The sequence below is a fragment of the Ovis aries genome, chromosome 17 (assembly GCF_016772045.2).
Source record: "Ovis aries strain OAR_USU_Benz2616 breed Rambouillet chromosome 17, ARS-UI_Ramb_v3.0, whole genome shotgun sequence".
Taxonomy (NCBI): Eukaryota; Metazoa; Chordata; class Mammalia; order Artiodactyla; family Bovidae; genus Ovis; species Ovis aries.
The window spans coordinates 52,249,585-52,277,054 of NC_056070.1; the positions used below are offsets into that span (position 1 = coordinate 52,249,585).

At 49.8% G+C, this 27,470-nt stretch overlaps 1 protein-coding gene and 1 long non-coding RNA gene across 7 annotated transcripts; one reads left to right on the forward strand and one right to left on the reverse strand.

The window, feature by feature from the left end:
- Nucleotides 1-1,731: 1,731 nt before the first annotated feature.
- KMT5A (lysine methyltransferase 5A) lies at nt 1,732-20,212 on the reverse strand. 5 transcript variants are annotated; one of them, XM_027956425.2, is made up of 8 exons: nt 20,159-20,212; nt 14,703-14,824; nt 13,445-13,601; nt 10,156-10,375; nt 9,743-9,830; nt 6,839-6,898; nt 4,416-4,606; nt 1,732-3,636 (listed from the first exon to the last, which is right to left on the reverse strand). In XM_027956425.2, exons 1-8 carry the CDS (start codon nt 20,166-20,168, stop codon nt 3,426-3,428), a joined length of 1,059 nt encoding a protein of 352 aa, XP_027812226.1. In that variant the 5' UTR covers nt 20,169-20,212; the 3' UTR covers nt 1,732-3,425. The 5 variants fall into 5 exon arrangements, with proteins under 5 accessions (XP_027812226.1, XP_042090494.1, XP_027812227.1 ...); XM_042234560.1 differs by lacking the exon at nt 14,703-14,824 and adding an exon at nt 15,072-15,861; XM_027956426.3 differs by lacking the exon at nt 20,159-20,212 and adding an exon at nt 15,072-15,104.
- On the forward strand, nt 13,925-27,401 carry LOC105602864 (uncharacterized). 2 transcript variants are annotated; one of them, XR_001021657.5, is made up of 3 exons: nt 13,925-14,040; nt 20,732-20,889; nt 21,318-24,897. It is a non-coding gene; the product is annotated as an uncharacterized LOC105602864 (long non-coding RNA). The 2 variants fall into 2 exon arrangements; XR_006056663.2 differs by lacking the exon at nt 13,925-14,040 and having other exon boundaries at nt 20,359-20,889; nt 21,318-27,401.
- The last annotated feature ends 69 nt before the right edge of the window (nt 27,402-27,470 follow it).

The window sequence follows — 27,470 nt, forward strand, 5'->3', positions numbered from 1 at the left end:
CTAGGTGTGCCCCTCTTAATAGTGGGTAGGGAGGAGGAAGATTTCTGCCCCTTGGAGGTAAGAATTGACTTGGGAAACAAATCTGAGCATCCTGACTTCAGAATCACAGATGCTGGGATGTGGGTGTTTGAATTTCAGAAGGTAAGTTCTTGGAGCTGGGCCCAGTGTGACCACATTCAAGACAGACACAGTTGCTCCCACACTGTAGGCTTCCATCTCCAAACCGTGAGCCAGGAGAGCAGGCTTAGAAGCAGTTATCTGTCAGTCCAGGGCACTTGTAAATCCTGAATGATAGAAACCACACAAGGGACTTCCCTGGTGGCCCAGAGACTGGGACTCCACGTTCCCTGTGCAGGGGTCCCAGGTTCGAGCCCTCGTCAGGGAACTAGATCCTGCATGCCACAACGAAGACTCGGTGCCAATAAATATTTTTTTTAAACACCCCAAATTTTCACCTTAATAATAGCTGATTCCTGAAGATTATCTTCATGCAAGTACTTTTATGTCTTAAACTCAGTCAGTCCTCACGATCGTCCTGATGCAAGCACCAGTCTTGTCTCTATGTCACAGGGGAGGAAAGTGGTGCCCAGAGAGGTTACGTAACCTGCCCAAGGTTACACAGCGGCGAAGTGGGTGAAACCTGAGGTTCGGTTCCAGGGCTGAGCACTTGGCTACCAGGCCACACTGTCCCCTCCATGGTAAGGTATATGATGACTGAATCCTCCATGGTAAAGTATATGATGACTGAATCCTCAGGAAACCCCTGCAAGGAAGGTGGGTAGAGGCCATTCCCAACTTGATGGACAGATTTCAGAGGGTAAGTGATTTGTTTAGGGAAACGGCTGACAGATGCTGAAAGCCTATGCCGGAAATGGATCTTTCACCTGTAAACTGAGGACTCTGCCCTCAGTTCCAACCTGCCTCCAGTGCCTTGGGGCTGAAGGAATGCAGCCTCTCGGGGGTAGATTGTGGTGTGGGGATTAGGGATCAGGATCTGGGATACTTCCAGCACCAGACAGGCAAGGTTGATGACTGAGACGCCTACCTGAGAATCAAGTCTAGCACGTCAGAAACAATGACAAGTACAACAGCTAAGATATATGCTACATGCTGGGCACTCTTCTAAGGGGCCATGTACTTCACAAGCAACCTCTGACCCCTCATCATAAAAATGAAGACTGTCCCCTAGGACAGTCACCAAAACTGACTCAAACTGGTTAAGTGGCCCTTTTGTAGCATAAACAGGGCAGACTTCCTTGGTGGTCCAATAGTTATCTACCACTCAATTCAGGAGACAAAGGTTCAATCCCCAGTCTGGGAAGACTCCACATACTGAGGAGCAATTAAACCCACATACTGAGGAGCAATTAAACCCATGCGCCACAACTACTGAGCCCAAATGCCCCAGAGCCTGTTCTCCACAACAGAGAAGTCACTCCAATGAGCAGCCCGCACACCACAACCAGAGTAGCCCTGCCTCATCGCAACTAGAGAAAGCCTGAGTACAGCGACAAAGACACAATGGAACAAGAACAACAACAAAAAACAACAGGAATTCCCTGGTGGTCCAGTGGCTAGGACTCCATGCTTTGACAGCTGAGGGCCCAGGTTCAACCCCTGGTTGCGGACTAAGCCCCCATAAGCCACATGGTACGACCCCAAAAAGAAACAAAGTGCATTACCTTTTCCTACCACTGCTTTGCGAAAAACAACAGAATGACACAGGTAGCCTCGCCTGGCAATAAATATTTTAATTTTTGTTTCATTTTTATGATGACAAATAATTTTCAAGTTTATTTCCTTTTCTTAAATACAAAGCTAAACCACAAACAGGTACAACCAAGACATTTTATCTCACATTTACACACTCCCATCGGATCCTCCTCCAATTTGCTGACCACTGACCAGGCAAGTGTGGGATTGGTGGGTGGGGGTGGGCATGGGAGGGGGAAGACTTCCTTAGGTAGCACCGTCATGAGGCCGGGGCTGGGGGTCATTGAAGTTGAGGACAGGTTCTCATGCCTGTCTCCATTCACATTTACCTGGGAGTCGGGGGTGGGGTGGGGTTGCGCCAGAGACCCCAGATGGCAGCTCTGGAGCCCCAGGCCCCTGAACTACGAGTTGACAGAAAGTGGGAGCCGGTCCCCCCTTCAGGAAGAAGCTACCCGCCACTCCCACGGTCACAGTCGAGGTGAACACTTGGCCCTCAGCCGTGACCCCTGGGCCTGCCAGCCCCCCTGCCCCCTGGCAGCTAGCGTAGGGGCCCTGCCTCTCGGGGCTTGTAGGCTCGCTCTTTGGTTCACGGCTGCAGCTTTACAGGAAGGACACCAGGTGGTCTGGCACATGGAAGCCTTGACAGCAGGTCTGGGCTTTCAACCCAAGCAGAATCAGGTTGGGGCTGAGGGGGTGGGGAATTGGGTAAGTAATTTCTGGTCCCACTACAAAACTTTAGATTTTTGATTAGAATAGTGTACCATCTCATATCTCTTCTACAGAAGCAAAACCAAGGGTGGAAAAAGAAAAAGCTGAACTAAAAACAACCCAAACAAAAACGCAGCCACTTCACTCACTTCAAGACCTATATACATGTAAGTTGTCTTCTGTGGTTTATTATTTTTTTTGTCTTTTTTTTTTTTATTTTTATTATTATTTTTTAAAATAAATTCAGTGTTCACATTTCTATAAAGAAACTAACCCAGTTTCGGGAAACCCTGCCCCTGCAAGGGCTAGTAAGCAATGCTTGTCCCTGCCCACGTCTCCTTTGATTCCCCGCCCTGATGCTTTAAGGTGCCCGGAAAAGCGGCAGCCCGTGGAAGAGTAAATCGAGGCCTGGCCCGTGAGCCACCGGGTCAGTAAGCTTTCGAGAAAGCAGAGGGGAAGACTATCTTACTGTGAAACCTTTTTTTAAAAAATATTCATACACTTCAATGTGCGCCTGTCGAGATGTCAGGACAAACAAGAGCTTGGGAACATCCCATCCAGGCCATGGGGGAGCCCACCTGGCACTGGGATGCTGGGGGCGGGGGGCAGGTATGTGGGGAGTGGGGGAGAGAGTCCTGGCTCTTCGTTTGGAGGCAGGTGCATCACCCGGCTTCCTAGTTCATGTTCGACTCTTTCCTCTAAAACCTGTGCCGAGTCTTGGACTGCATGCACGGGAAGCACAAACGTTCGACTTGTATGCAAAAAAGGTACAAAAACAACTAGAATATAAAAGTTTTGGTAATATAAGGCCATCTGTTCAAGTCCACCTTGGAAACCTGTAACAGATATTTAAATACTACAGTGAAAAGGCATCTTAATATACTTTTTTCTTAAAAACATCTGAAGTAATCTGCTAAGATTAAGTATGTAAAAAAAAAAAAAAAAATCAATTCCCTTTGAGGGCACTTTGTCCTTAGAAGGGGGGAGGGGGCGGGACCGTTGGGTTAATGCTTCAGCCAGGGGTAGGCTTCAATGGAAGCCCGGCTGCGGTCCCCATAGTCATACAGAAGCTCCTCCCCGGCCTCAATGTCACGGGAGGCGATGAGGATGAGGTGAGGCACGCCGTCGATGTCGTGCAGTTTGGTTTGGCAGTTCCCACATTTACTGTGATTGATCAGTCTTCCCAGGCGATTCGTCTCTCGGGTTGCATCCACGCTGGCCGGGAGGGAGGGCGACAGAGGATTAAATTGATAAAGAGGCTTTTGAACCCAGTCTGAGTCAGGGCTTGCTCTCAGCTCTGGTGGGGTGATGGTGATTTATAGCCATGTTTTTGGGAAAGCAATTCAACTCAAAAAATATATATATGTAACTTTAAGAGCCCAGAGGGGCGCTAGGTATGGGGTATTTGGGCGGGAGGTGGGGGAGTGTAGATGAGAATGCAAAAGACTCTGTGGAAGCACCAGAGATGACTGTGGAGCTCGGCATAATAAATAAATGAATAAAAATAAACTGTTGGTGAGGGTAGGGGAGAGGCTGTACAGGATGGTGGAGGCAGGTGGGATATATGGGAACTCTCTCTACTTTCCACTCAGTTTTGCTGGGAACGTTACAAGTACAGTCTATTAAAAAATAAAATAAAACAATAATCACTGATATCGTCGCATAGGGGACAGAGAAATCAGCGATTCCCAGAGCTGCTCTGGTCACATGCCCCAGGCGGAAGGCCAGGTGAGCCCCTCTGCAGGCTTTTACATGACGGGTCCACCGCTTGGTGGCCAAGATCGCCTCCAGAACCGCTTCAATCACCAGAATTAAAAATGGAAGTGGTGTGTGTGTGGAGGGGGGGAATTAAGGGTAGGAAGAGTTGCACTGCAGCTTTGAAAAATGGCAGCAAGCACCAAGCAAGAAACTGGAGCCAAAAGAAGAGTCAGGATGCCCTTGGTGGCACCTCTGCCAGGGAGGGGAAGAGCCACTTGAAGCCCCAGGGGACTTACCAGTAGGTTTTGCTCAGATACTGAAAATAGTACATGTAGCAGCCCGTGGAGGGGTCTTGTGCGTACAGAGCCTCCCGCTTCTTGGCGTCGGTGATCTCGATGAGGTCCCCGTGGTATTCCACCACAAACTCACCCCGGGAGAACTGCTTGGTGGCGATGACGCCCCTGCCTTTGCCGTCGATGAGGTCAATCTGTTGGGAGGTGCCGAGAGGGAGGATTGGTTCATAAACAGCAACAAATGCCACCGTGAGTGGCCAGCAGCTTGCAATACATTCTTTGAACAGCCTTACTGCAGTAGGTCATAAAATCCACTCATTTCACACTCATGGTTTGAAGGGTATCATTCAGCATATTGCTGTTGTTTAGTCACTAAGTCGTGTCCAACTCTTTTGTGACCCCATGGATTGTAGCCCACCAGGCTCTTCTGTCCATGGGATTTCCCAGGCAAGAATACTGGAGTGGGTAGCCATTTCCTTCTCTGGATCCCTGGGATCTTCCCGACCCAGGGATTGAACCTCTGTTTCCTGCATTGGCAGACGGATTCTTTGCTACTGGGCCACTAGGGAAGCCCATTCAGCATACATAGTTGTGCCACCATCGCCAGAATCCATCACCCCAAAGAGCTCCCTTGTGTTCATTTGCAAAGCACTGTTATATGGGATCCTGAGAGATCTGCTAGGTGGTGCTGCCCGAAAACCTGCAAAATTAGGGATTAGACAGGCAGAGTCATGTGTCCCCGGCCACCAAGCTAGGAAGTGATGTAACACAGACTCAAAGCCACATTCTGGCCTACTCTTCAGGGGAAGAGTAGGACCTAACATTCTGAGTCTCTCCTGTAGTCCATAATGTACACGCCTGGGTTTCTCCTCACTCCATTTTATGTATTTTGACCTCCTCCTGCACTCCATTTTAAATGGAGATGGAGGGTGACTGGCTGGGAGGCCCAGAACTAAATTCAGATTCCCCTCAGTGGCAGGTGGAACCTGAAGCTTCCCATCCCCTGGGTCCTAGCCCAGACCCATCTGGCCACTACCACTGAGACTTCCTCCCCTCTCATGGTCCCACTGTGTCTGAAATATACTAAAATAGGGGGCGGCGCTAGTGGTAAGGAACCCATCTGCCAATGCAGAAGACATGACACCTGGCTTTGATCTCTGGCTCAGGAAGATCCCAGAGAGGAGGAAATGGCAACCCACTCAGTATTTTTGCCTGGAGAATCCCATGGACAGAGGAGCATGGCAGGCCACAATCCATAGGGTTGCGAAGAGTAGGACACAGCTGAAGCAACTGAGCACGCGAGAGAAAAGCAAATCTTCCTGGGCATTGCCATTTCCCAGGAAAACAGTATAGAAAAAATGAGCCTGTCCTTTTAAAAGTTTCCCCAAGTGTCATGCTAAATGAAAGAAGCCAGATCCAACAGGCTACACATTCTATGACTCCATTTGTATGAAATGTCCAGAAGGGGCAAATCCACAGAGACAGAAAGCAGACTGGTTGTCAGGGGCTGAGGGCAGGGAATGGGAGTGGCTACTGGTGCGTCCGGGATTTCCGTTTGGGAGGACAAAAGGGTTCCGGAACTAGACAGAGGGGATAGTTGCACAACTGTGAATGAAGAATGTACTTAATGCCACTGAATTTTGCACTTAAAGAATGGTTACGATGGTAAGTTACATACATATGTATAAATTTCATCGTGACTAAAAAGAAATATTTACTGGCTGTGTCAAATCTTAGTTGCAGCGCGTGGGCTCAGAAGTTGGGGCACTTGGACTTAGCTGCCCTGTGGCAATGTGGGATCTTAGTTCCCTGACCAAGGGTTGAACCCGAGTCCCCTGCACTGGCAGACGGATTCTTAACCTGGACTGTGAGGGAAGTCCTTTGTCATGAAAAGTTTCCTCAGGGGCATCCGTGGTGGCACAGTGGGTAGGAATCCGCCTGCCAGTGCAGGAGACACAGGTTCGATCCCTGGTCTAGGAAGATCTCATAAAGGCGGAGCAGCAAATTAAGTCCATGCGCCGCAACTCCTGAGCCTGTGCCCTAGAGCCCAGAAGCCTCAGCTACTGGAGCCTGCGCACCCCAGAGCCCATGCTCCACAGGGAAGCCACTGCAACGAGAAGCCTGAGCACATCACCTAGAGGGTAGCCCCCGCGCACCGCAGCTAGAGAAAAACCCCCGCAGCAACGAAGACCCAGCACAGCCATAAATAAATGAAAAGTTTCCACAGGACAGTATCTCATTTCCCTCAGGAGGCATTCCCTTAAGGATACTTTTAGGGTTCAGTCCCTGGACAACTTGCAACAGTCTGCCTGGTCACAGCGACATCAGAAGATCTAGGCAGCCTGACTCCTGCATGGGCCTCTGGACCACGGAGGGCGTGATCTCACAGCCTCAGCCTCCACACGGTGGGCCCTGCGGCCCCTTACCTTCATTCCTTCTTCCTTCCCACTTTCAATCAACTCATCTATTCTTTTCCTTTCTTCAGACTGGATGGGGAGGGAAAGAAAAAAAGGAAAAACAAGAAGTGCGTCAGCATTCTCACCAAGGCCACTCTGGGAGTCCCGGCCGCCACAGGGTCCACTCAGTCAGCCTCCATGGCATCGGTCCCCAGGGATGTCCAAGCCACCAAGCCCCCATCCTTTCCTCACTGCCTGTCTCAGGTGGGCCGTTCACCACCTGGCGTTCAGGTGGGCTAGGAGGTGGACGGGGCGCCTCAAGGGCAGAATAGGGCTTGTGGCAGAATGTGGCTTGGGGCTATGTTCTGTTTGGCCCACACAGACTTTTACAAAGTATCTAAATCATGGACATGTAAAAATCAGGACTCCGACTGCATATAAAATTAGTCAGGGCTAAATTGATCAGAGGCTGCGCCACTTGGACAGGAGGTGTGTACCCACCATCGACCACGTCCACCCTCTGTTCACTGTGGCATCTCCTGGCCAAGAACAGCACCTGGATGTAGTGAGCTCTCAAGGCAACAATGCCCCGCCCCCACACGCACAGGCACAACCACCTTGTTAAATAATCAGTTATAAGCGTGCAGAAGTAGATGGGAGTAATCGTGGGAAAACTGGGATAGGTGGTGGGCAGTGGGGACAGGGACTTCCCTGCTGGGACGGAATGAGACAGAGGAGACACGCTGGGGCCAGGTGAGACACTCTGAATGTACAGCCAAGGAGTCCATTTTACTCTGGGGGGGTTTGGGGACATGCAAACAACTAGCTCCAAGCGTCCTAAAGAGGACTGCAGCAGTAGTCGGTCCTTGGGGGACTGAGGACCTGGAAAGGGAGCAAGGTGCGAACCAGGGTGAAGGCAGGAAGGACTTGAGACATGCCCAGCCGGAGTCAGCAGGCTGCTCTGCATGCCAGGCCCAGGGTTGGGCTGGGCTGGTGATGACGCGGCCAGGGCACTGCCAACACTGCAGTCCCTGCCCAGTGCGGGCTGTCACCCACCCACGGCCAGGCCAACCAGAGAAGGGGCTCCCACAGCGAAGCAACGAGGGGTTCAGGGCATCTCTCCAGGGCCCTGTTTCCACCCTCTTGCCCTGGACTTGGACCTTGGACTGAGCCCCGCCTGCTCTGTCTTCAGCCACAACGAGGTGTCTTCAGGGCTCTTTGTTTGTTTCGCCCCACCTACCCACACCCTCCCCTAATGCCCTGTCTACCTCGGCTTTGGCTGGCCCAGAAGGGCAGTCAGGTTGGGACTGGCCTCACCCAAGAGACCCGGCTGCCCTGCCTTCAGGCCTCACCTCTGCCAGCCGCAGCCCCACCAGCCTGGCCAGCCATCACCTGGCCAGGATGCCCACCCGACAGAGCCAACACAAACGGTGGTGGGCAGAGCGTGGCTCTCCCTGGCCCCTGGCTCTCCATCCAGCCACAGAGTAGGCCTGATTGCCTGCAGACCAAGCTTCGGGGAGCCACTGCCAGCTGCTTTCCGCTTGCCTGCGGTAGAATTCAGCACTCTGGCAACACACCCACTGCAGCCTCCACTCCTCCAGAAAGAAAAGTCCCTGGTTTTTGTTTTCTTTTTTTAATTAAAACAGGCCAACTCAGGCTTCCCCCACCCTGCAGCCCACAGCGGCACTGGGTGGACCCCCCAGGTTCCCTGTGTGGGCTCTGCGGCTCCCGACCGCAGCTGGGAGGTGTCCCGGGTGCTGGGGGCTGGCACCGCCTCGCCCTCTGCAGTGCTGTCTCTAGGCTGACCTCGCACAGCCTCCCACTGCAGGCAAACAGCTTGTAACAGCTTGTTCTTGGCTGAAAGACACTGCCTTTCTAAGGAAATACAGCCAGAGCTTCTCTCTCGGGGGAGAAAAATGACACCCTCTCCCCTTTTTAAAAAATGAAGTCTTGTCAATTCAAAGGAGACACAGAGATGCTGCCTCACCGTCTGTACAGCTACAGATTCAACATCCAAATGCGGAAGAGTCTGAGGGTTGAGAGGCCAGGGTCCCCCACCTCCCTTGTGGGGGCAGCAGTCCTGAACGTTCCTCCGAAGCCTAGAGGTTGCTCTGCTGCCGCTGGGTGGGAGGGGGGATGGAAGCAGCTGGGGGCTGCAGGGCCAGGCCACACCCTGGGTTTCCCTAACAGAAAGGCAATAACCACACCTCACTGCATCAAATATTGATCAACTGTGCACAGCTCAGCACTCTGCAAACACGGCGGGCGGGCGCTTTACAGCCCAGCTGGTCGTCCTGCCTGGTTTTCACAGGTTCTGTGACTGCGTGGGGAAGACCAGAGAGGAGCCCCAGGAAAGGACAATGCGGGGGAAGCAATGGTGACAAGGGTTAATAGGTCCTCACTGCGTCCCAGGCACGGTTCTAAGTGTTCCATACGTGTTCACTAACGTGCGTGACCCTCCCAACCACTGCACAGGGCTCGACTACATCATCCCATTTCACAGGACATGGCAGAGAGGCAGAGAGCAGTTAAGCCCTGAGGTCACACAACCAGGAAGTAGTTCCCAAGCCAGTGCTCTTCATCATCTCGAGACAGGAAACCTCTGGACAGCAGATAAACATGCTCTCTAAGAGAGCACACAGCCCACCCCACAGTCTCAGGCTCCAATGGCCCTGCCAAAGCTTTGCAGGTCCTGACTTCCCATACCCCACATTACAGGTGACAGGGCTCCTTCACAGAAGCATCTTAACTAAGCACTACAGTGACCCAAGGGAGTTATGATGACCCCCACTAGACCCAGGAGGACATCGGGGCCATGGAGGCCAAGAGACTTTTCCCGTGATGATGCAAAGAGAGCTCAGGTGGTGTGCAGTGAGCACTGCCCACCAGGCCACCCCGCCCCTTTGAGAGCCTAATTGAAACACGTGACCCTACCTGCAGCTCAGCCTTGCTCTTCCTGGAGCTCCTTCGCACAGGGTAGAAATCTGTGAGCTTGCGATTCTGCTGTGTTTTTCCTTGAGCTCTGGGGTGGGAAAGGAAGAGGAAGAACCAAGCGTTAGCGCTGAGACCATGTTCACAGTCAGGAGGCAGGCGACCCTTTAGGAGCAGGCTCCTTGGAAATCAGGTCACTTAAAACACCAGAGTGCCAAAGGCAGGATGCCTACTCTCAGCAGGATCGGGGCTCTGGACCTGAGGCAGACCAGGACGCGGACAAGTAACAGTATCCCTGGTGCTGTCTCAGGAATCTGAGCCTTAATAGCTCAAAGGCCTGAGAGGGTGGGCGGCCTCCCCCCAGCTGGTACCCAGCAGGTCGCCCTGCGTGAGAAGTGGCTCCAGGGAGTACTTACTTTTTCCTGGGGGCCTGTTTGCCCTTGACGGGCTTTTTCAGGGCCTGCTTGGCAGCAGCTGCATTGGGAGTATCACAAGACGAGGTCGGGGTTTTGGGAGGTTCTGCAGCTTCAGATTTTTGGTTTGGAAAAGGTGCCAGGGGACCTCTCCTGGCGTCTTTGATCTTCTGTTCCTCGGCCTTCATGGAGCTTCGTATTGCATTCCCAGAGTTTCTTTTCTCTGTGGGCAGAGGGTGGGGAGAGACAGGCTGACTCTGGACCTGACACCTCCCACTTTCCAGCCCTCGGCTGCTTGCTAAGACAGGCTCGGGGAGGAGATTGGGGGAATGCGGGTGGGGGCGTGTTGGGCAGTAGTGCCCTTGGGCTGTTAAGCCTGGTGTCCACTAACCAGTATCTTAGGGAAAAGATCAGGCTTTACTTGTTGACCCAGACACTAGGCAGAGCTTTTGGTCTCTGCATCTTTTTTTTCCCTCCCTTTTCCAGCTTTGTTGAAGTATGACTGATCAATACAATTATAAGATATTTGAAGTATTAGACCACGATAAGTTGATATATATATGTATTGTGATTGGATTCTGCTCTTGTGATTAATCAAACCATCAGGTTGCCTGCATCTTGAAGGAAGAGCCTTTGAAGCAGAAGCGTCACAGCCAGCAACACTGGCATGAGGGCTCCATCGATGGCGTTTGAGGAAATGGGCTCCAGGGAGGAAAGCTCAGTCCCTACAGAGTGGGGCAGCACTGGTGGACGGAAGTAAGGTGATAAAGCAGAACCTCTCCCCAACAAAGACCTCTTCCCCAAGGGCTAGCTCCCTGGCATGACTCATTTCAGATTCTTTTTTCTAGTTCCCTCTTCTAACAGGGTCGAAGCATGGCATTCACAGTGGTTCTCAGCATGGTGCCCCAATAGCAGTTCAGTGTGTTGTGGGGGATGTCGCCAATGACTTGTTACTAAAAATACTCCTGGAACATCAGTATTGAACTGTTTTTTTTTTTTTCCATAAAATTTTTTTTACTTTTCAAAAATAAATACTACATTGCTGGTGGGAATGCAAAATGGTGCAGTCACTTTGCAAAAGAGTTTGGCAGACTTCGAAATGTTAGACAGAGAATTATCTGACTCAGCAGTTCTAGTTCTAGGCATCTATCAAGAAAATTAAAAACATATGTCTACATAAAAACCTATACATGAATGCCCGCAGAAGCTTATTCATAAGAGCTAAAAAGTGAAAACAACTCTAATGTCCATCAACTGATGAATGGGTAAGTAAAATGTGGTCTATCCACACGATGGAATATTATTCAGCCACAGGAAGGAATGAAGTACGGACAGCCTACAACATGTATGAACCCTGAAAACATTATAATGTACAAGAGACCAGACACAAAAGGTCACATATTTTACAACTCCATTTATATGAAATGCCCAGGACAGGCAAATCTAGAGATGGAAAACAGATCAGTGGTTGCCCAGGGCTGGGAGAAGGTAGGAATGGGGAATGACTGTGAATAGGTACAGGGTTTCTTTTTGGGGTGATGGAAATGTACTGGAGTTTGACAGAGGTGATGGCTGCACAAATCTGTGAGTATACCTAAAACCAGTGAACTGTACCCTTTAAAATGGTGAACGTCAGGATATCTGAAGAACAGTTCAAAAAACAAAAGAAAAAAATAAATACATCAGCAGCCATCCAGACCATTCTCCAGATGGTCCAGACAGACAGTGCTCCCCGACACACTGTCTTGAGTGGAATAAGAGGGAGTTAAGGCCAAGACATCGGGCATAACCTTGGGAGTGGGTGGTGTTCATGAACATTAGCTATCATGTAAGTCTGCATCAAGGCAGGAAAAAGGACGAGAATCATGGATAGACGCCCGGTCTATGGGGGTCTCCTCCAGTGTTCATCCAGCCCATTTCAACTGTCACCATGTAGTAACACTTTGAGTCAAATAAGCTAACCTGTGCCCCATGTCACCATTCAGGACAATCTATATCCTGCCCCATCCCAGAAGGGATGTGAGGCTGGCTTATGGCATCTAGAGAGAGGCCCTTCCCAAGTCTCAGTGTGGTTAGTACTGGCCTAAGTGCTACAGAAGCAGGGATGCAGGGAGGGGCAGGCTGTGATGCTTCCCATCCAGTGGAAAATGGGCTGACAGTATGGCCCCCTCCCTTTTCTTTTGGCTGTGCCATGAGGCTTGTAGGATCTTAGTTCCCCGACCAGGGATTGAACTTTCTTCCTGAGAGTAAAAGCACAGAATCCTAACTACTGGACCACCAGGGAACTTGCTCACAAAGGCCTTTTGCACCCATGCTTTAACTGGTCTTCAGGCAGGACTCCTCTCTCCCACTGTACAAATGAAAAACTGAGGCTCAAAAAACCATAGTAACCTGCCTGTGACCCTTCCTTTCATAAATGGTAGAGCTAGGATTAGAATCTAAGTCCATTTGAAATAACATCACCAGGGGGAATCAGGCCAAGGGTTGGCTCCTGCCCCTGGTTCTCAGATCTGGACCAGAGGTTGGGCTACCCCATCCCTTTATGGCACTTTCTGTTAACAAATACAAAGCTTCCTTGTACAGTGCTGCTGGAGCAGCTGGTAGCTGCTGTTTCTTTAAAAGCAAGTTTTAGAGCAGAGTAACTGGGGAAAGTTCACCACTAGCCCCCATCCCCACAACTTTAAAAGGGAATATTTGAGTTACAGCAAAATTTCCAACAGGTTTCAGCATGTTTTGCAGGGCCAGACAGAACTTTCAATAACCAAGTGCTTTCTTGCTCAGCATTTTAACTGTAAATCTCATTCTGGAGTACGCTGCTTCAGAGAGTAGCACTGAACACTTGAGTGGAAAGAACCTTTAGAACTGAGGTCAAGGCCAGCTCATAAAAGAGAAGGAAGCCAGTTCCTTAGGTTCACAGGACTCAGCTGCAGTACAAGTGCCTGGTCTGGACAAGCCAGACTCATCATTTCTGTACTCTTAGTGCCTGTGAACCTCTCTAACGACATGCCAGCTGCCTTATTTTGGCAACTTGGCAAGAAAACCAAGCTTGAAGGACATGCTAACTCTTGTAAAAACAAGGAGAACCTGTTAGACCAACAGGGCACACGCCCTGGAACAGGCGGCTCTATTCCCCCCCGCCCCCGGTATCTATGTTTCTTCTCAGCAAGATAGGACATGATTCAAACTCTGCAAACTTTGGCTTGAAAAGATTGGATAAGGAAACCTAGCATATATACATTACTGAGGATGCAACCCCGGCAGCGGTGGACAGAGGGCCATTTCAGAGGCTTACCGTCGCGTTTCCTGTAGATTCCGGCTAATGGCTTCCCCTGGCATTTGACTTCGTATTGTGCAACTGAGTTCTCTTCCTGAAGGGGGGAACGCATTCCAGAGCATTTGTTCGGGCTCATGTAGGTATAGATCTTTGATTGCCCGGTAAATACATTCTCCTAAAACGACAAATGCATATTCTGAAAGAGGCTTGAAGAAGATCTTACAACATTTAGACGGAGAAGGGGCAACTGGAATCCTAAAGACCAAAAAAAAAAAAAAAAAAAAAAGGACAAAAACATGGTTCAAAAACTGGGTTACTAGGGGAAGCCTAGTAGTGGAAGGTTTAGAATCCCCCAGGTCCAAGTTGGTTTCTAATTCTAGTCTGTTAAAGAGGGCAGGGGGAACATCTGGCCAGCAAAGAGAACCAGCTGTCCACAAAGATCCATAGAAGGAGGCAACCTACCAGTAACAAGAAGGTTAGAGTGACCAGGGCAAACGAGGCCAGAATTGGAAGAGCTGGCCTCTGCGCAGCAGCTGACTGCCCTGGCAGGAGCTGCAGGAACTCCAGCACAGACAGGCCTCAGGGAACCTGAATAACCACTTCTTGGACCTGAGGTCAGCTGGTAGGAACTGCCAAGACTGTCTGAGCCTTCTATGAGCCCAACCCCGGCCCCTCTCAAATTGTGCAGTCCTAGGACTGCGGGACTGGGCTGCGGCTGGGGAAATTCTCTCAGGCTAACTAGGCGGGTGCGGAGCACAGCAGACCAAGGCATTTAGGGCGGTTACTCTACTGCGGTGGGCAGGCCGGTGGGGCGGTACAGGTCACCGCTGGTGTCTCTGGGTGTGGGGCCTCTCCTCCGAGTAAGCACAGACAGGAGGAGGGCTTTCCCAGAAACACTGCTGGAGGCCTTTCTGCCTGGTGAGCCATTCACCAAGTCAGCGAAGACCTGTGACCTCCCCGTGGGCCCCGGGCAGGCCCCGCACACTCTGGGAAGGCGCAGCCGCCACCGGGATGGCCGGGTCTCGGGGTGTGGAAATGCCATAAAGACACAAACTTTTCCGAGGTCAGAGCTTGCCAGGGTCATGGCGGAGCGAGTGGGGACGCCACTCCCAGGCAGGCAGCAGAAAAGGAAGCTGCTCGGCCGGGCGCCCCGCCCGCACCCCCGCCCCAGGGCCGCGGGCGCGCCCACGTGCTCTCGGAGCTGGGCCCGCGGGGGCGCCCGGCCGCACGGCCCCTGGGGGCGCGCCGAGCGAGTGCGGGAAGGGTGCCTGCTTACCCCGTTGGTGCGGGGCCTCCCCGGGCCCCTCCGCTCCACCATCTCCGGGCCCGGGGCCGTCGCTGCCACCGCCGCCGCCGCCGCCGCCACCTCCACCGCGCGGGGCTTGGACATCTTCCTGCCTGGAGAGGGGGACCCGGGGGAAGCGGGGGAGGGGGCGCTCAGGGCGCGGCGGGGCGGGGAGCGGGGCCGCCCGGGCCGGGCGCCGCGGCGGCGCCTCCCGCCGCAGCCATGTTCCGAGGGCCCGGCGGCGGTGGGCCGGCCGGCCGGGCCGGGCCGGGCCGGGGCCCGCGTCGCCCTCCCGCCGCCCGGCCCGGCCGGGCCCCGCGCGCCGCCCGCCCCCCGCGCGGCCGGGCCCGCCACACCCACCTGCAGCCCGGCCAGGCCCATGGCGGCGCGCCCCTCGCCCTCGCCGCCTCGGCCCGGCCACCAGCGCTGCCGCTGCCGCTGCTGCTGCTGCTGCCGCCGCCACCAGCGCCGCCGCGGCGCCCCGGGGAAGGGCCGGCGGCGCCCCACGGCGCCCCCTTCCCCCATGGCCTGCGAGGCAGGGCCCGGCACCCGCGCGCCGCGGCAGCCCCGGCCGGCCCGGGACCGAGGACGCAGAGAGGGAGGCGCTGGCGGCGCGTCCTCCGCGGCCCGCCCGCTCGCCGCCGCCGCCGCCGCCCACCGTCCGCTCCCGGCCGGGGAGGGGGCTGGCAGGGGCGGAGCTGAGAAGCTCCTCCGAAGGGAGGGAGGGAGTGAAGGAGGGCGGGCCCGCGGCCGCGACGAATCCCAACTCGGGCGCGCCCCCTCTCGCGCGTCCTCAGCCACTCGGGGAGGAAGGGGTGGGAAACATGATAATGACAGCCCGGGCTCTCGGCCGGCGGGTCTCCCACTCTCGCGGGCTCCACGGATATTTCGGGAGACCCGTCCGTGCCAGGCGCAGCGCGCAGCGGTGAACGAGAGCCCTCCTGTGTGCCCGAGCCTGTGCTCACGGAGCGTTTCCGTGGGCATTTAACCTTCCCGGCAAGCCCCTGGGAGCCAGGTCCTGCGGCTAACCCGTTTATGATAGGGATGCTGAGGCTTCAGGGAGATGCAGGGGCTTGCCCAGAGCCACAGAACTAGAAGTGATCAGGTCAGACGTCAAACCTAGGCGGGCTGCACCAGATCCGTACGGTCCCTGGAGAGATGAAGCGGAAATTATAATAGCATGTTTGCTGGGCGCTTCTCTTGCATACCTTGTCATTCAAACCTCTCAGCAGCCCTTTGAAGGTAGAAGCCTTATTATTTTCTCTTCCACAGACAGGGAAAACCACCTCAGAGAAGTGAGGAGCTTGGCCAAGTTCTCAGAACTAGAACTAGATTTCCAGGCCAACAGACCCCAGAGCCTACACTCCCAGCCACTAACTTACCAGTTATAGAAATAGGTAGGGAGGAGCTAATGGCGTTGCAGAAGGCTTATTAGCAGGTCAGCCAAGTGTCCTGTCCCCCCATGAGAAATGTCCCAGGAGGCAGGGGTTCCAGGCACTGTGGTATCTCGGCATAGATTACTGCCCTGAACCACTGTGCTGTAGCCATTAGGGTTTGAGGGCTCACAGCCAACAAAAAGTCCCTGTATTTGTGCAAAGTCATAGATGCAAACAAACACCTCAGGGCATCCAGCCTTCGGTTATGGCCTGGGAAGCAAAGATTGGGTATCTCTCTCTGCATCTGCTCCAGAGGTGCTTTGTGACAAAGGCCAAGTCTCTTCCCCAGCCTGGGCTGCAGCATCCTCATGGATAAAAAAAACAAGATCAATGAATTCCACAACCTACGGAGGGCACCTTCCAACACCCACATAAACAAATGGCTATCACTTTAAGTAGCTGCCTCCTCCTCCTCTTAGAAGGGATAAGACGGTGGATTAAATGGTAAGACACTGCTCAGGACACAGCCTCCCAAATCAGCTCATGCTTTAAAATCCTTCACAGCAGAGCTGGGGAAGTCCATCTCCACCCAACCACTAATTCCAGCAGGGTAGGGTACTCTGCCCACTTGAATATCCAAGAGACTGTGCAGAGACTTAGGACTCCAAAGGGACACTGGGACACCCAGGTTGAGCCATTCGAAACAGTGTCTGTTACCTCTGCCGGGCACAGAGGGTTTGTAGTTTGTTGCCAAACAATCAGGGGGATCTTGGTTTGGAGGCAGGAAACAGTTGCTCAAGTCATCTTGTCCATTTCTCATACTATTTTCACTACCCCCCCCCCCAACACACATACCCATGGCTACATCTTCCTCTATTTTAGTGCACAGATGCAGAGGATACACTAAAATACAAGTCTAGCGCCCATTCCTCTCAACTCTGCAGCTCTAGTAGCTAGAAAATATAGTACAAATCATTCAGTAAAGTTGTAGAACAGCTTCTTTTCTCTGTCATGAGGTTCCTATGTGCATAACAAATACCCAGTCACAGAAATAAAAACTTTTAATGGTGCCCAGGATCTCACAGAACTAAAATTCATCACCAATAATACTAACCGCTAACATTTACTGAATATTTGAAAGTGTTACTCACTCAGTCGTGTCTTACTCTTTGAGACCCCATAGTTTCCCACAGTGCAAGCAGACTCTACCGGCTGAGCCACCAGGGAAGCCCCTTTAATTTTTCCCATCACATCAAAATCATTTAAAATTATCTATTTTAGCAGTAGTGCATTTAAAAAATAGTTTGCTTAATCTGTAGGGGGAAACAAAGTGAACCTCTTGGCCATTGAAATAAATACTTAATAAGGATTAATAATAATTTTCCCCTAGAGACAGGTACTTTATTATGTCAGTTAATCTTTACAAACTGTTATTTTCATTTTTCAGAGGTGTAAGCTGAAGGCCAAAGTCACTGGACATACTCTAGCCATTCTGTCTCTTTGCTTGTTCCACTTTACCTCATTAAAAAAAAATTTTTTTTTTGATGTGGAGATTTTTAGTCTTTATTGAATTTGTTACAGTGTTGCTGCTGTTTTATGTTTTGGGTTTTTTTTTGGCCTGGAGGCATATGGGATCTTCGCTCCCCTGCCCAGGGATGGAACCCTTACCCCCTGCACTGGGCCACCAGGGAAGTCCCTCTACCTCTCTTATTTAGCCAAAGTGAAGAGGAGAGTTCCCAGCTTCTAGCATAACAGGCTTATGAATTACCTTTGTAACATATGGTCAGTGATTTTCACTGAGTCACTTGACTCCCCCCGCCACCGCCATTTGTAGTTATTTATTTCTTAGGCTTCATTATTCTTGCAAATCATTAAATTGGGCATTTAGTGTCATCAGATATCGAATTATTTACAGTACTTCAAATAAAGGGTCAGTCTTTTTCTTCTAGAAAAGCAGTCTTTGTTCACAGCTTGTAGCTCACTTTGAGAGCCCTGCTAAGTCACATGAACATAATGTTCAGATATCTGGCAACTCCTCTCTGGTTTAGAAATTTTACAATCATGTAAATATTTACAGCCTCAAAAGTATTTGTTTGGGTAGGATCTGTCCTTCTATCAGACGGCCTACTTGGTCTCCATCTTTCCACTGTGACCATCTCCAGTTTATCGGAGCTAGAGTGGTCCCCAAGAACACAGATTTTCATCATGTGCTTCTCACCACTCCTCCCATCCCTAACCATACCCTTTTGCTCTTAGGATGAAATCCACAGTCCTCACTATGGCCTATAGCAGCCTTCCCACCCCTCTAGCCTCACTGTGCTCTATCTCTGTCAGTGTTCATTGTTGTGTCTTTAGCAAAGGGCCTGGAACACAGTAGGTAATGAATAAATGCTTGTCAAATGAATGAATTAGTATTTTAGTGTCTTGAGTTTGAGGACAGCAGTATACATTTTTTATGTTAAAGCATCTTCATATTTATCAGTATCGTAGTCAACATAACTCTTAGGCAAGTGATTTATCTTCCCCAAGCCTCAGTTTCTACATCTGTGAAATGGAACACTATCTTCTCATAAAAGGTTGGGAGGGTTAAATAATACAGCCTAGAAACATTCAGCAGCTTGCTTCCCTGGTGACTCAGCCTATAAAGAATCTATGCAATGCAGGAGATGAAGGTTCGATCCCTGGGTTGGGAAGATCCCTTGGAGAAGGGAATGGCAACCCATTCCAGTATTCTTGCCTGGAGAATTCCATGGACAGAGGAGCCTGGTGGGCTAGAGTCCAAGGGGCCACAAAGTCAGACATGACTGAGTTACTTTCACTTTCATAATTTTATTCAGACTTGTCAGATAAATTAGCCAGATATTATTAAATATACTTTTAGATGCTTAACACTTTCCTGAAGAAGAATATTTGAGGCATCTTACTTTTCTCTGTGGACTAGGTTATGAAGCTCTTTAACTTGAAGTTCACTATGCCTTATTTCTTAATCAAAATCTAGGTAAGTCTTGTTCCCAAAGACCCTAAAGGGATGCTACGACAATAAATGATGCAACTGGGTGCAGGGGCTGAAAACAAAGAAGCCCGATAAATATTTCCTTATTTTGTTCATTATGACCGCTCTGGGGAGCCTGGGCTTCCCTAGTGGCTGAGAAGGTAAAGATCTGCCTGCATACTGCATTAAGGCAAATTCCTACTAACGTGCAATATCCTGGGAATTTTGAGAAAAATGTAAAACCTCGACTTATTTATTTTACATAATAATTCAAGTGAACCGTCACGCTCAAGTTTTTGCATGGACACAGTGGCTGGAAACGACCGGCGGTTAGAGATCACTTTGCCGCATAACGTGGGTCTGTCTTGACAGCAAACTAATTGTGCGAAGAACTTCAGGCAGAGACATCGACTCCCTCGCGGCAGCACAACCCCACCCAAGCCATCTCCCGTGGGCAGGAGCCTTGATCAGCTGCGGCGCGAAGGGCAGCGCCGGGAGGTGCCAGGGGACCTGTTTCACCCCAAAGTGGGCCAGCGGGGCCCGTCCCCTCCCCGGCGGCGCAGAGCTGACTCAGGGAGTGGAAAGGGAAAGGAAGGCGCCTGCCGCGGTGTCCACTCGGACGCGCTCCCCACCAAGTAGGATACCGATCTGTGCCCTCACCTAGGGTCACCTCCTTTCCAAACCAGAGAGAGCCCCTAAGCAAGCGAAGCCTCGCCCTCCCCCCTCATTTGTATCAATGACAACCATTCCCTTGAGGTGCTAGTCGCTTTAGTTTCCAAACATCTTTGACATATGGCCCCGTTGCCTCTCGAGAGGCAGGTCACCAAGTGCCCACACTTTAAAAAGGGGAAACCGAAGCACAGGAGTGGGAGGGGTTTCTGGGGGCTTCTGGAGCAAGGGTGGGGAAGAGGTGAGAAAGGTTCCGCAGCCCCTCCCCCCGCAACCCTACTAGTCCCCGCGCGCCTTCCGAGCAGCCGGCGGGAGAGCGCCTTCCCGACGCTGCTCCCGTCACTTCGGTGTCGCCTGCAGCGCGACGCCCCCAACCCAGCAGCCCCGGCGCTGGCCACCGGGGCCAATACCTCTAGCCATGGCCCTGCTCTGTCACCGCCTAGGATCTCCCGGGAAACGCAGCTTTCGAAAAAAGTTGCAACAACTGTAGCCAACTGCTCCGCCGGGTCCCGGCTGCTGCCCTGATTGGCGCCGCTGCCCGTCTCTCCTCAGGCTGCCCGCCGTGATAGGCAAACTCTGGAGGGAAAGCCCGCCCTTTTCCCCGCCTCCTCAGCGGGGGCGGGGCGAGCGGCCGCACTTTCTACAAACGCTTTCGGGACAGGTCTCAGCGGAGGAGGAGGGAGGGGGTTTAAATTTTACCGTCTCTCCGCGTTGATTGGCTGTGCTGGAAGGGGAGCTGCCCTGCCATTGGGGGGGCTCCAAACTCCTCCCTCTGGCGGCTGAAGCTCCGCCCCGGGGAGATTTAGTCACGCGGCTGGCGGCCCCGGCTCCGAGTAGAACCACAGGGGACTTCCGGTTTTTCTCGGTTTGACCGGAACCCGACCTTTGACCTCTCGACCACCCCTTATGGGAAGCCTAGCCCCCAGCAGTTTAACATCCGAACCACCTTGACCTTTTCAGCAGTTTAATCCATTCATTCCTAGGTTGCAAGGTTTATGGAGTCTGTTCTTCCAGTATTCAAAACCCGCAGGCAGAGTTCTTACCAACTGACTCGAGTCAGCCTCCTGGAACCACAGCGATCCTAGCCCAACATACCCCAACTGTTTTTACAGATGGGGAAACAGAGGATCAGAAGGAACAGGTAACTCACTTGCTGCCCAACGTCACGGAACAGTTTATTTCTGGGTCCTGGATCAATCTTTTGAGTGCTAGTCCACTAGAGGGCTTCCCTCACCCCAGGGAAACAACCCTGCGCCTTTCCCCACCCAGAGGAGCCTCTGTCGGTTAAGTCCCTGAGAAGCACAGGTATCCTAGGTATTCTTTGCTTTGAACACAGATAAGGTGTTCAGTTACAGCTCTTCCCTGGGGATCCTTCCTGGAGATAGGAGCAGAGGTCCATTCTCTCTCTTTGGTTCCCGAGATGATTTTGGAATCCCCCCCATTGCCCAAGGACCCTATCATTTACACCAGGAAAGTAGAAGAGCAAAACAAGGTGATATATGTGAAAGCACTGGGGAAAGTAGGAAGCAACACTTGTCACTCACTGTGCTTTTTGGTATATCATTTCAGCTCTCTGGTCCTCAGCTTACCCAGCTGTCAAATGATGGAGTCATCTGTGATCTGCCAGATTCCTTCCACCTTCCATAGATATACAGAGGTTTTTACTTTCACTAAAATGCATTAATTGAACATTTATTGAGCTGTTTATTGGCTCTGTCCGATCCCCCAAGGACACAGTGGCAAATAAGACAGATGCCTAAATTTCTTAGGAAAGAAATAAGAAACCACTTTTTAAAGGTAATATTAAGGGGCTTCTCTGGCAGTCCAGCGGTTTAGATTTTCACTTCCAATGCAGGGGGCACAGGTTTGATCCGTGGTCAGGGAACTAAGATCCCAAATGCCATGGGGAGCAGCCAAAAAAAATTTAAACCAAGTTAAAAATAAAGATAATACTGAATAGTGATTAATGCTGTGGGTAAAATGAAAATAGGGAATTTTACAGAGCCTGTGTGGAGAGATGGCTGCTTCTATAGATTGATGAAATTGAGAAATCCTCTTTGAGTTCATGACTTTAGGTTGTACCCTGAATAAGTGAACCCCAAGGGAGAAGATACTTGCAGGTAGAAGGAATAATGAAAACAAATCCCCAGAATTGGGGGTCAGCTTTGGTTGTTTTAGGAAAGAAAAAGAAACCCAGTGTGGTTGGAATTGAGTATATCATGGGGAGAATGGATGGGGCTTCCCTGATAGCTCGGTTGGTAGAGAATCCACCTGCAGTGTAGGAGACCCCGGTTCGATTCCTGGGTCAGGAAGATCCTCTGGAGAAGGGAAAGGCTACCCACTCCAGTATTCTGGCCTGGAGAATTCCATGGACTGCAGTCCATGGGGTCTCAAAGAGTCAGACACAACTGAGCGACTTTCACTTTTGGGGAGAATGGAGGGGATCAGGCTGGGAAAGTAGGCAGGGGCTAGATCGGACAGGCCACTGAAGGCTGTGCTGGTCTCTCAGCTGCAGATGCACTCTTCTCTACCCTGCCCAGCAGTATCCATCCTGCAAACTGTACTGCACCTTTGTCAGCTAGTTTTAGGTTCTGTCAGTAGGAGAGGAGACTGGAAGGCAGGGGGAGGGACTCACTCGTGCATGCCCTTTTACTTGCTATTCCTATCATGGTAAGTAATGACATTTTGCTTCTGACAGGGCATTTGGTTCACTCTCCAGGTTCTTTCCAGAAATAGCCTGTGTGCTACCTCAGAAGTGCCAGCAACAGCCCCTTTTCAGAGTTCTGAGCCTCAGCTTGGCAGGGCCCCTCCCCTGCCAAGGGGAGGCTCTTGAAGGCCAGCACCAACATCACGGTTACCCTTTCTCAGAGGCATAAGAACCAGCCCTCCAGGAATCCTCTTCTGATTCCTCTTGCTCTGCTAACCCCAACTGTTCTCTTTGTTCTCTGGCCCTAGAAGTGGGAACTGCTTCCTGCTGTTATGATTAAATTACTTCAGTGTTCCCTTTTTGCTTGTTCAATCCTCTGCCACCTGTTTAATGAACTACCTATTTAAAATTCTGTTTTCCTGACCAGACCCTGATGGACCCAAAAGCCATTAATAATGACTGAGATTTTTATTGCAAGTCTGATAAGAAACTATTGCATGGTTTTCTGTTTGTTTAATATTTATTTGGCTATGTTGAGTCTTAGTTTCTGCACACAGGATTTTTGTTGCATCATGAGGGATCTTCTGTTGCTATGAACTGACTCTCAAGTTGTGGCTCTTGGGCTTAGTTGCTCTGCAGCACGTGGGATCTTAGTTCCCTGTCAGGGATGTGAACCTGCGTCCTCTGCATTGCAAGGCAGGTTCTTAACTATTGGACCACCAGGGAAGTCTCCACTACATGATTTTAAGCCAAGGGTAGATGGATAGATTTGTGAATCTAAAGAGTAATTTTGCAAACAGTTACGCAAACAGAGGACTGCAGATAGCTACTTAAGTGACAGTAATCTGCACTGAGACCTGGAATCTTGAAATAATGTGACATGCTTTAGGAATGTCTATTTAATGATCTCCATTTTTCTAAGAGGGCCATACCATGTGGGTGTAATCACTCCAGTGCTGAGATGATTTTTCCTTACTCTACTGTTATCTTTACATGAATATTTGCTCCAGGCTTTTGCTGTTGTTAAATACTTTAAAAAATTTATTTATTCATTTATTTATTTTTTGGTTGTACTGGGTCTTTGTTGCTGTGCACAGGCTTTCTCTAATCGCAGTGAGCAGGGGCTTCTCTCTAATTGTAGTGCATGGGCTTCTCATTGTGGGGGCTTCTCTTCTTGCAGAGCACTGGCTCTAGACTCCCAGTCTCAGTAGTTGTGACTCAGGCTTAGTTGCCCCTCGGCACATGGAATCTTCCCAGATCAGGGATCGAACCCATGTCCCCTGCATTGGTGGGCAGATTCTCAACCACTGGGCCACCAGAGAGGTCCTAAATACTTTTTCGTTGGCGTGAGTTCTTATAGGGTTCTACCAAATAGGGTATGTGTTCCACACTCATGGTCACTGTAATCTACTAACTTCCTTCATCTGTGAGTGCTGGGAAAGATCAAGGGCAGGAGGAGACGGCAGTGACAGAATGAGATGGTTGGATAGCATAACTGAATCAGTGGACGTGAGTTTGAGCCAACTCCAGGAGATAGTGAAGGACAGGGAAGCCTGGCATGCTGCAGTTCATGGGGTTGCAAGTCGCAAACAGTCGGACATGACTTAACAACAAAATATATAATATACATACATTTTCCCATTATATGTGTGTGTATATATGTTTAATATGTATGGATAGATGTGCACAGATTATAAAATATATAAAATCCCCATATGTAAATACACACATATATGTTAAGATGTACTATATACATATAGTACATATATACTTGGAACTCAAGCAAATAAGAGTAAAACAATACTCTCCCTACCTCATAGGTTTATTGATAGAATTAAATGAGAGAGGGAATTTCTCGGAGGTCCAGTGGTTAGGACCCCACACTTTCACTGTTAAAAGTGCAGGTTTAGTCCCTGGCTGGGGAATTAAGATCCTGCAAGCTACAGTGCAGGCAAAAATGAATTAAATGACAAAATAAAAATAAAATGTATGGGGATGTAGAAGTTTAGCAATTAACTTCTAAATAAAGTTACAAAATTGCATCTTAATGAGTTGTTGTAATTTGGAGTTATTAACACTTTCTTCTCATTCATTTTTTTGGTTCTCTAGAAGGGAGACCAAAACTTGAATGAACACAAAAATGGTATTGAGAGTATAGAATGTGGCAAGTGTGTGCTCAGTGCTCAGTCGTGTCCGACCCCTTTGTGAGGAGCTAGGCAGGCTACAGTCCATGGGATTCTCCAGGCAAGAATACTGGAGTGGGTTGCCATTTCCTCCTCCAGGGGATTTTCCCCACCCAGGGATTGAACCCTGGGTCTCCTGTGTCTCCTGCATTAGCAGGCTGATTCTTTACCACTAGGCCATCTGGGAAGCCCAAAATCTGGCATAGGATGAGAAATAGCCAATGCTGTGAAAAATTTGGCATAGGATGAAAAATAGCGAATGGCTTTTATGTTTGATGGGCCTTTTTTTTCATCTATTGTAAATAAACAGTTTACAAAATAATCTTTTCTCCCTGTATCTCTTTTTAAAGTATTAAAAATTTTTTTTTTTGCCACTGCTGCATGCCATGTGGAATCTTAGTTCCTCAACCAGGGATGGAACCAGCACCTCCTGAAGTGGACGTGCAGGGTCTTAACCACTGGACAGCCAGGAAACTCCGCCCCCATGCCCACTGCTCTCCCCTTCTCCCAGGCCCCCTTCCCCACTGCCACATCTCTCTTTAAGAAAAGGTATTACAAGCTAGTTGTTCAATTGATTGGGAATTCCTTACAGTTTTAAAAATCATAATTTTATTGAAAAAGCACATGGAAAATGTATGCATTGATGAGCAAGGGTAGTTTTTTGTTTTGAAATTCAGTTTAGAGATGGTTTAGCAACACCGCTCAGGCTGTTCAATTTAGAATGGGATTTTTCTCATTTTTTTCTGTGTGGGCTTTTTTTTTTTCAGGAAATATTAATCTTTAAAAAAAAATATATATATATTTGGCTGCATTGGGTCTTATTTGCGGTACCCGGGTTTTCTCTAGTAGCCCCTTGGCATGTGGGAATCTCAGGTCCCACACTAACCAGGGATCGAACCACTACCCCTTACACTGGAAGGCAGATTCTTAACCACTAGACCGCCATTAACCACTAGACCGCCAGGGAATTCCTGTGAGACTTGTTCTTAATAGTTGCATTAGTTTGCTTGGACTGCTGTTAACAAAGCCCTACAAGCTAAGCAACTTGAGTAACAAAAATGTATCACCTCATGGTTCTAGAGGCTAGAAGTCCAAAACCAAGGTCCTGACAGGGTTGGTTCCTTCTGAGGAACTGTTAGGAAGAGTCTCTTCCATGTCTTTCTCCTAACTCCTGGTGGTAGGCTGACTTTCTTGACTTGTTGAAGCATCACCCCGACCTCTGGCTTCATTTTCACATGGTGTTCTCCTCTTCTGCATGTCTATCTCCAAATCTCCCTTTTAAGGACACAGTCATGTCAGATTAGCGCCCACCTCAAGGATCTCATTTTAACTTGATTAGATCTGTGAAGACCCTATCTCCAAATAAGGTCACATTCTGAGTTTATGTCAGGTCTCCAACATATGAATTCAGGAAGGACACAGTTGAACCCATAACCCTTAGTATCCCATAGTATCCTTTTAAGTTAATAATTTAAATATGGTGTTTTTAAAAGAAAGTTTATAAAAATGAATAGCAGGGCATTCATTATAAATACATTAAATGCATAGGGTGAAAATGCAAGCAGGAATTCTCCCTAGAATTCCCTGGTGGTCCAGTGGTTAGGATTCTCACTGCGGAGGGCCCAGGTCAGATCCCTGGTCTGGTAACTAGATCCCACGTGCCCCAACTAAGACCCAGTGTAGCCAAATAAATAAAAATAAATATAAAATAAAAACCAAGTGGTCTTCCTGGTAATTTCAAAATTGTCAAAAAATTGTAAAAAATAAAAAAAGTAAAGGTTGAAAGTTAAAAAGTAAAGGAGGGGACCCATGTTACTGATACCCAAACTCCCAGGAGGGGGTTCTGCTCAGCTGGTGTCTCTGAGCTTAGAGAGTGACCTTGTGGATGCTCTCACTGGTCCTTGTGTCTGGAAGGAGAGTTTGGTGTGTTGAGGCCAGCTCTACCCATAAAGTGTGGGAAAAAAATGCAAAATGGATACAGCTCCTCCTGTACGAAGGAAAGGCATGTGCCAGGGTGAAGAGGTGTTGCTGGGATGAAGTTCACAGGAAACTTTTTCCTCCTCAAGCCTAGCAGCCTCCCTGTAGCCTTGCAGAGTGTAATGTTGAAACAGCTGGCAAAGCAGCAGTGTAGTTTTGCAGTGCATCACTAAGGAGAGCACAGATGCTTGAGTTTGGAGCTGAGAAATAGTATATATATTTTTTTAATGAATTTGATTGCACCAGGTCTTAGTTGAGGCACTCAGGATCTTCGTTGGCAGCATGCAGGATCTTTACTTATGGGATGAGAACTCTTAGTTGTGGCATGTGGGATTTAGTTCCCTAGCCAAAGACTGAACCCAGGCCCCCTGCATTGGGAATATGGAGTCTTAGCCACTGGACCACCAGGAAAGTTCAGAAAAGCCATGTCTTAATAACTGGTGCACGTGCTTTGTTACTGTCTGTTCTCTCAGCTTTGCTCCTGTCTGTTACATTGAACATTTGTTACAGAAACATGTTTCCTCTTCTTGAAGTTCCCTGTTCACTTCCAGGAGTTAAGACCTATTTTTCAAATCTTATGGAGGTTATCACTCTCTCAAGGAAGCCTTATTTGATTTCCCTGATGAGATCAAATTACTCTAATAGGTTCTGTTAGCTTTTATGTTGCATTGTCACAGTTACAAGTTTACATTTTTTGGTGAAATTTGAGGATTAACGCCTACTACTCTGTAAGGGGACCATCCCCCGCTCCCCCCTCCCCTTGATTTGTTATTCTTAAACTTGTGTCCCTAACACAATACCTCTAACATATCTGACTCAATAAATATTTTTTGAATGAAATAAAAAGTACAGTGTAAATATAATAGCCACAGGGGAGGAGGAGTCGACACCATGCCTGAAAAGGGAATTTTTCTG

Bases quoted from the DNA above. Each gene is read 5' to 3' on its own strand.
- KMT5A (XM_042234560.1), bottom strand. From the start codon at position 15,695: ATGCCCACGGAAACGCTCCGTGAGCACAGGCTCGGGCACACAGGAGGG. The intron at 13,602-15,071 runs GTGGGTGTGGCG...TTGTCGTTTTAG, and splicing joins TGGGCCTGGCCGGGCTGCAG to GAGAATGTATTTACCGGGCA. The intron at 10,376-13,444 runs GTAAGCCTCTGA...CTCTGCCCACAG, and splicing joins AATCTACAGGAAACGCGACG to AGAAAAGAAACTCTGGGAAT.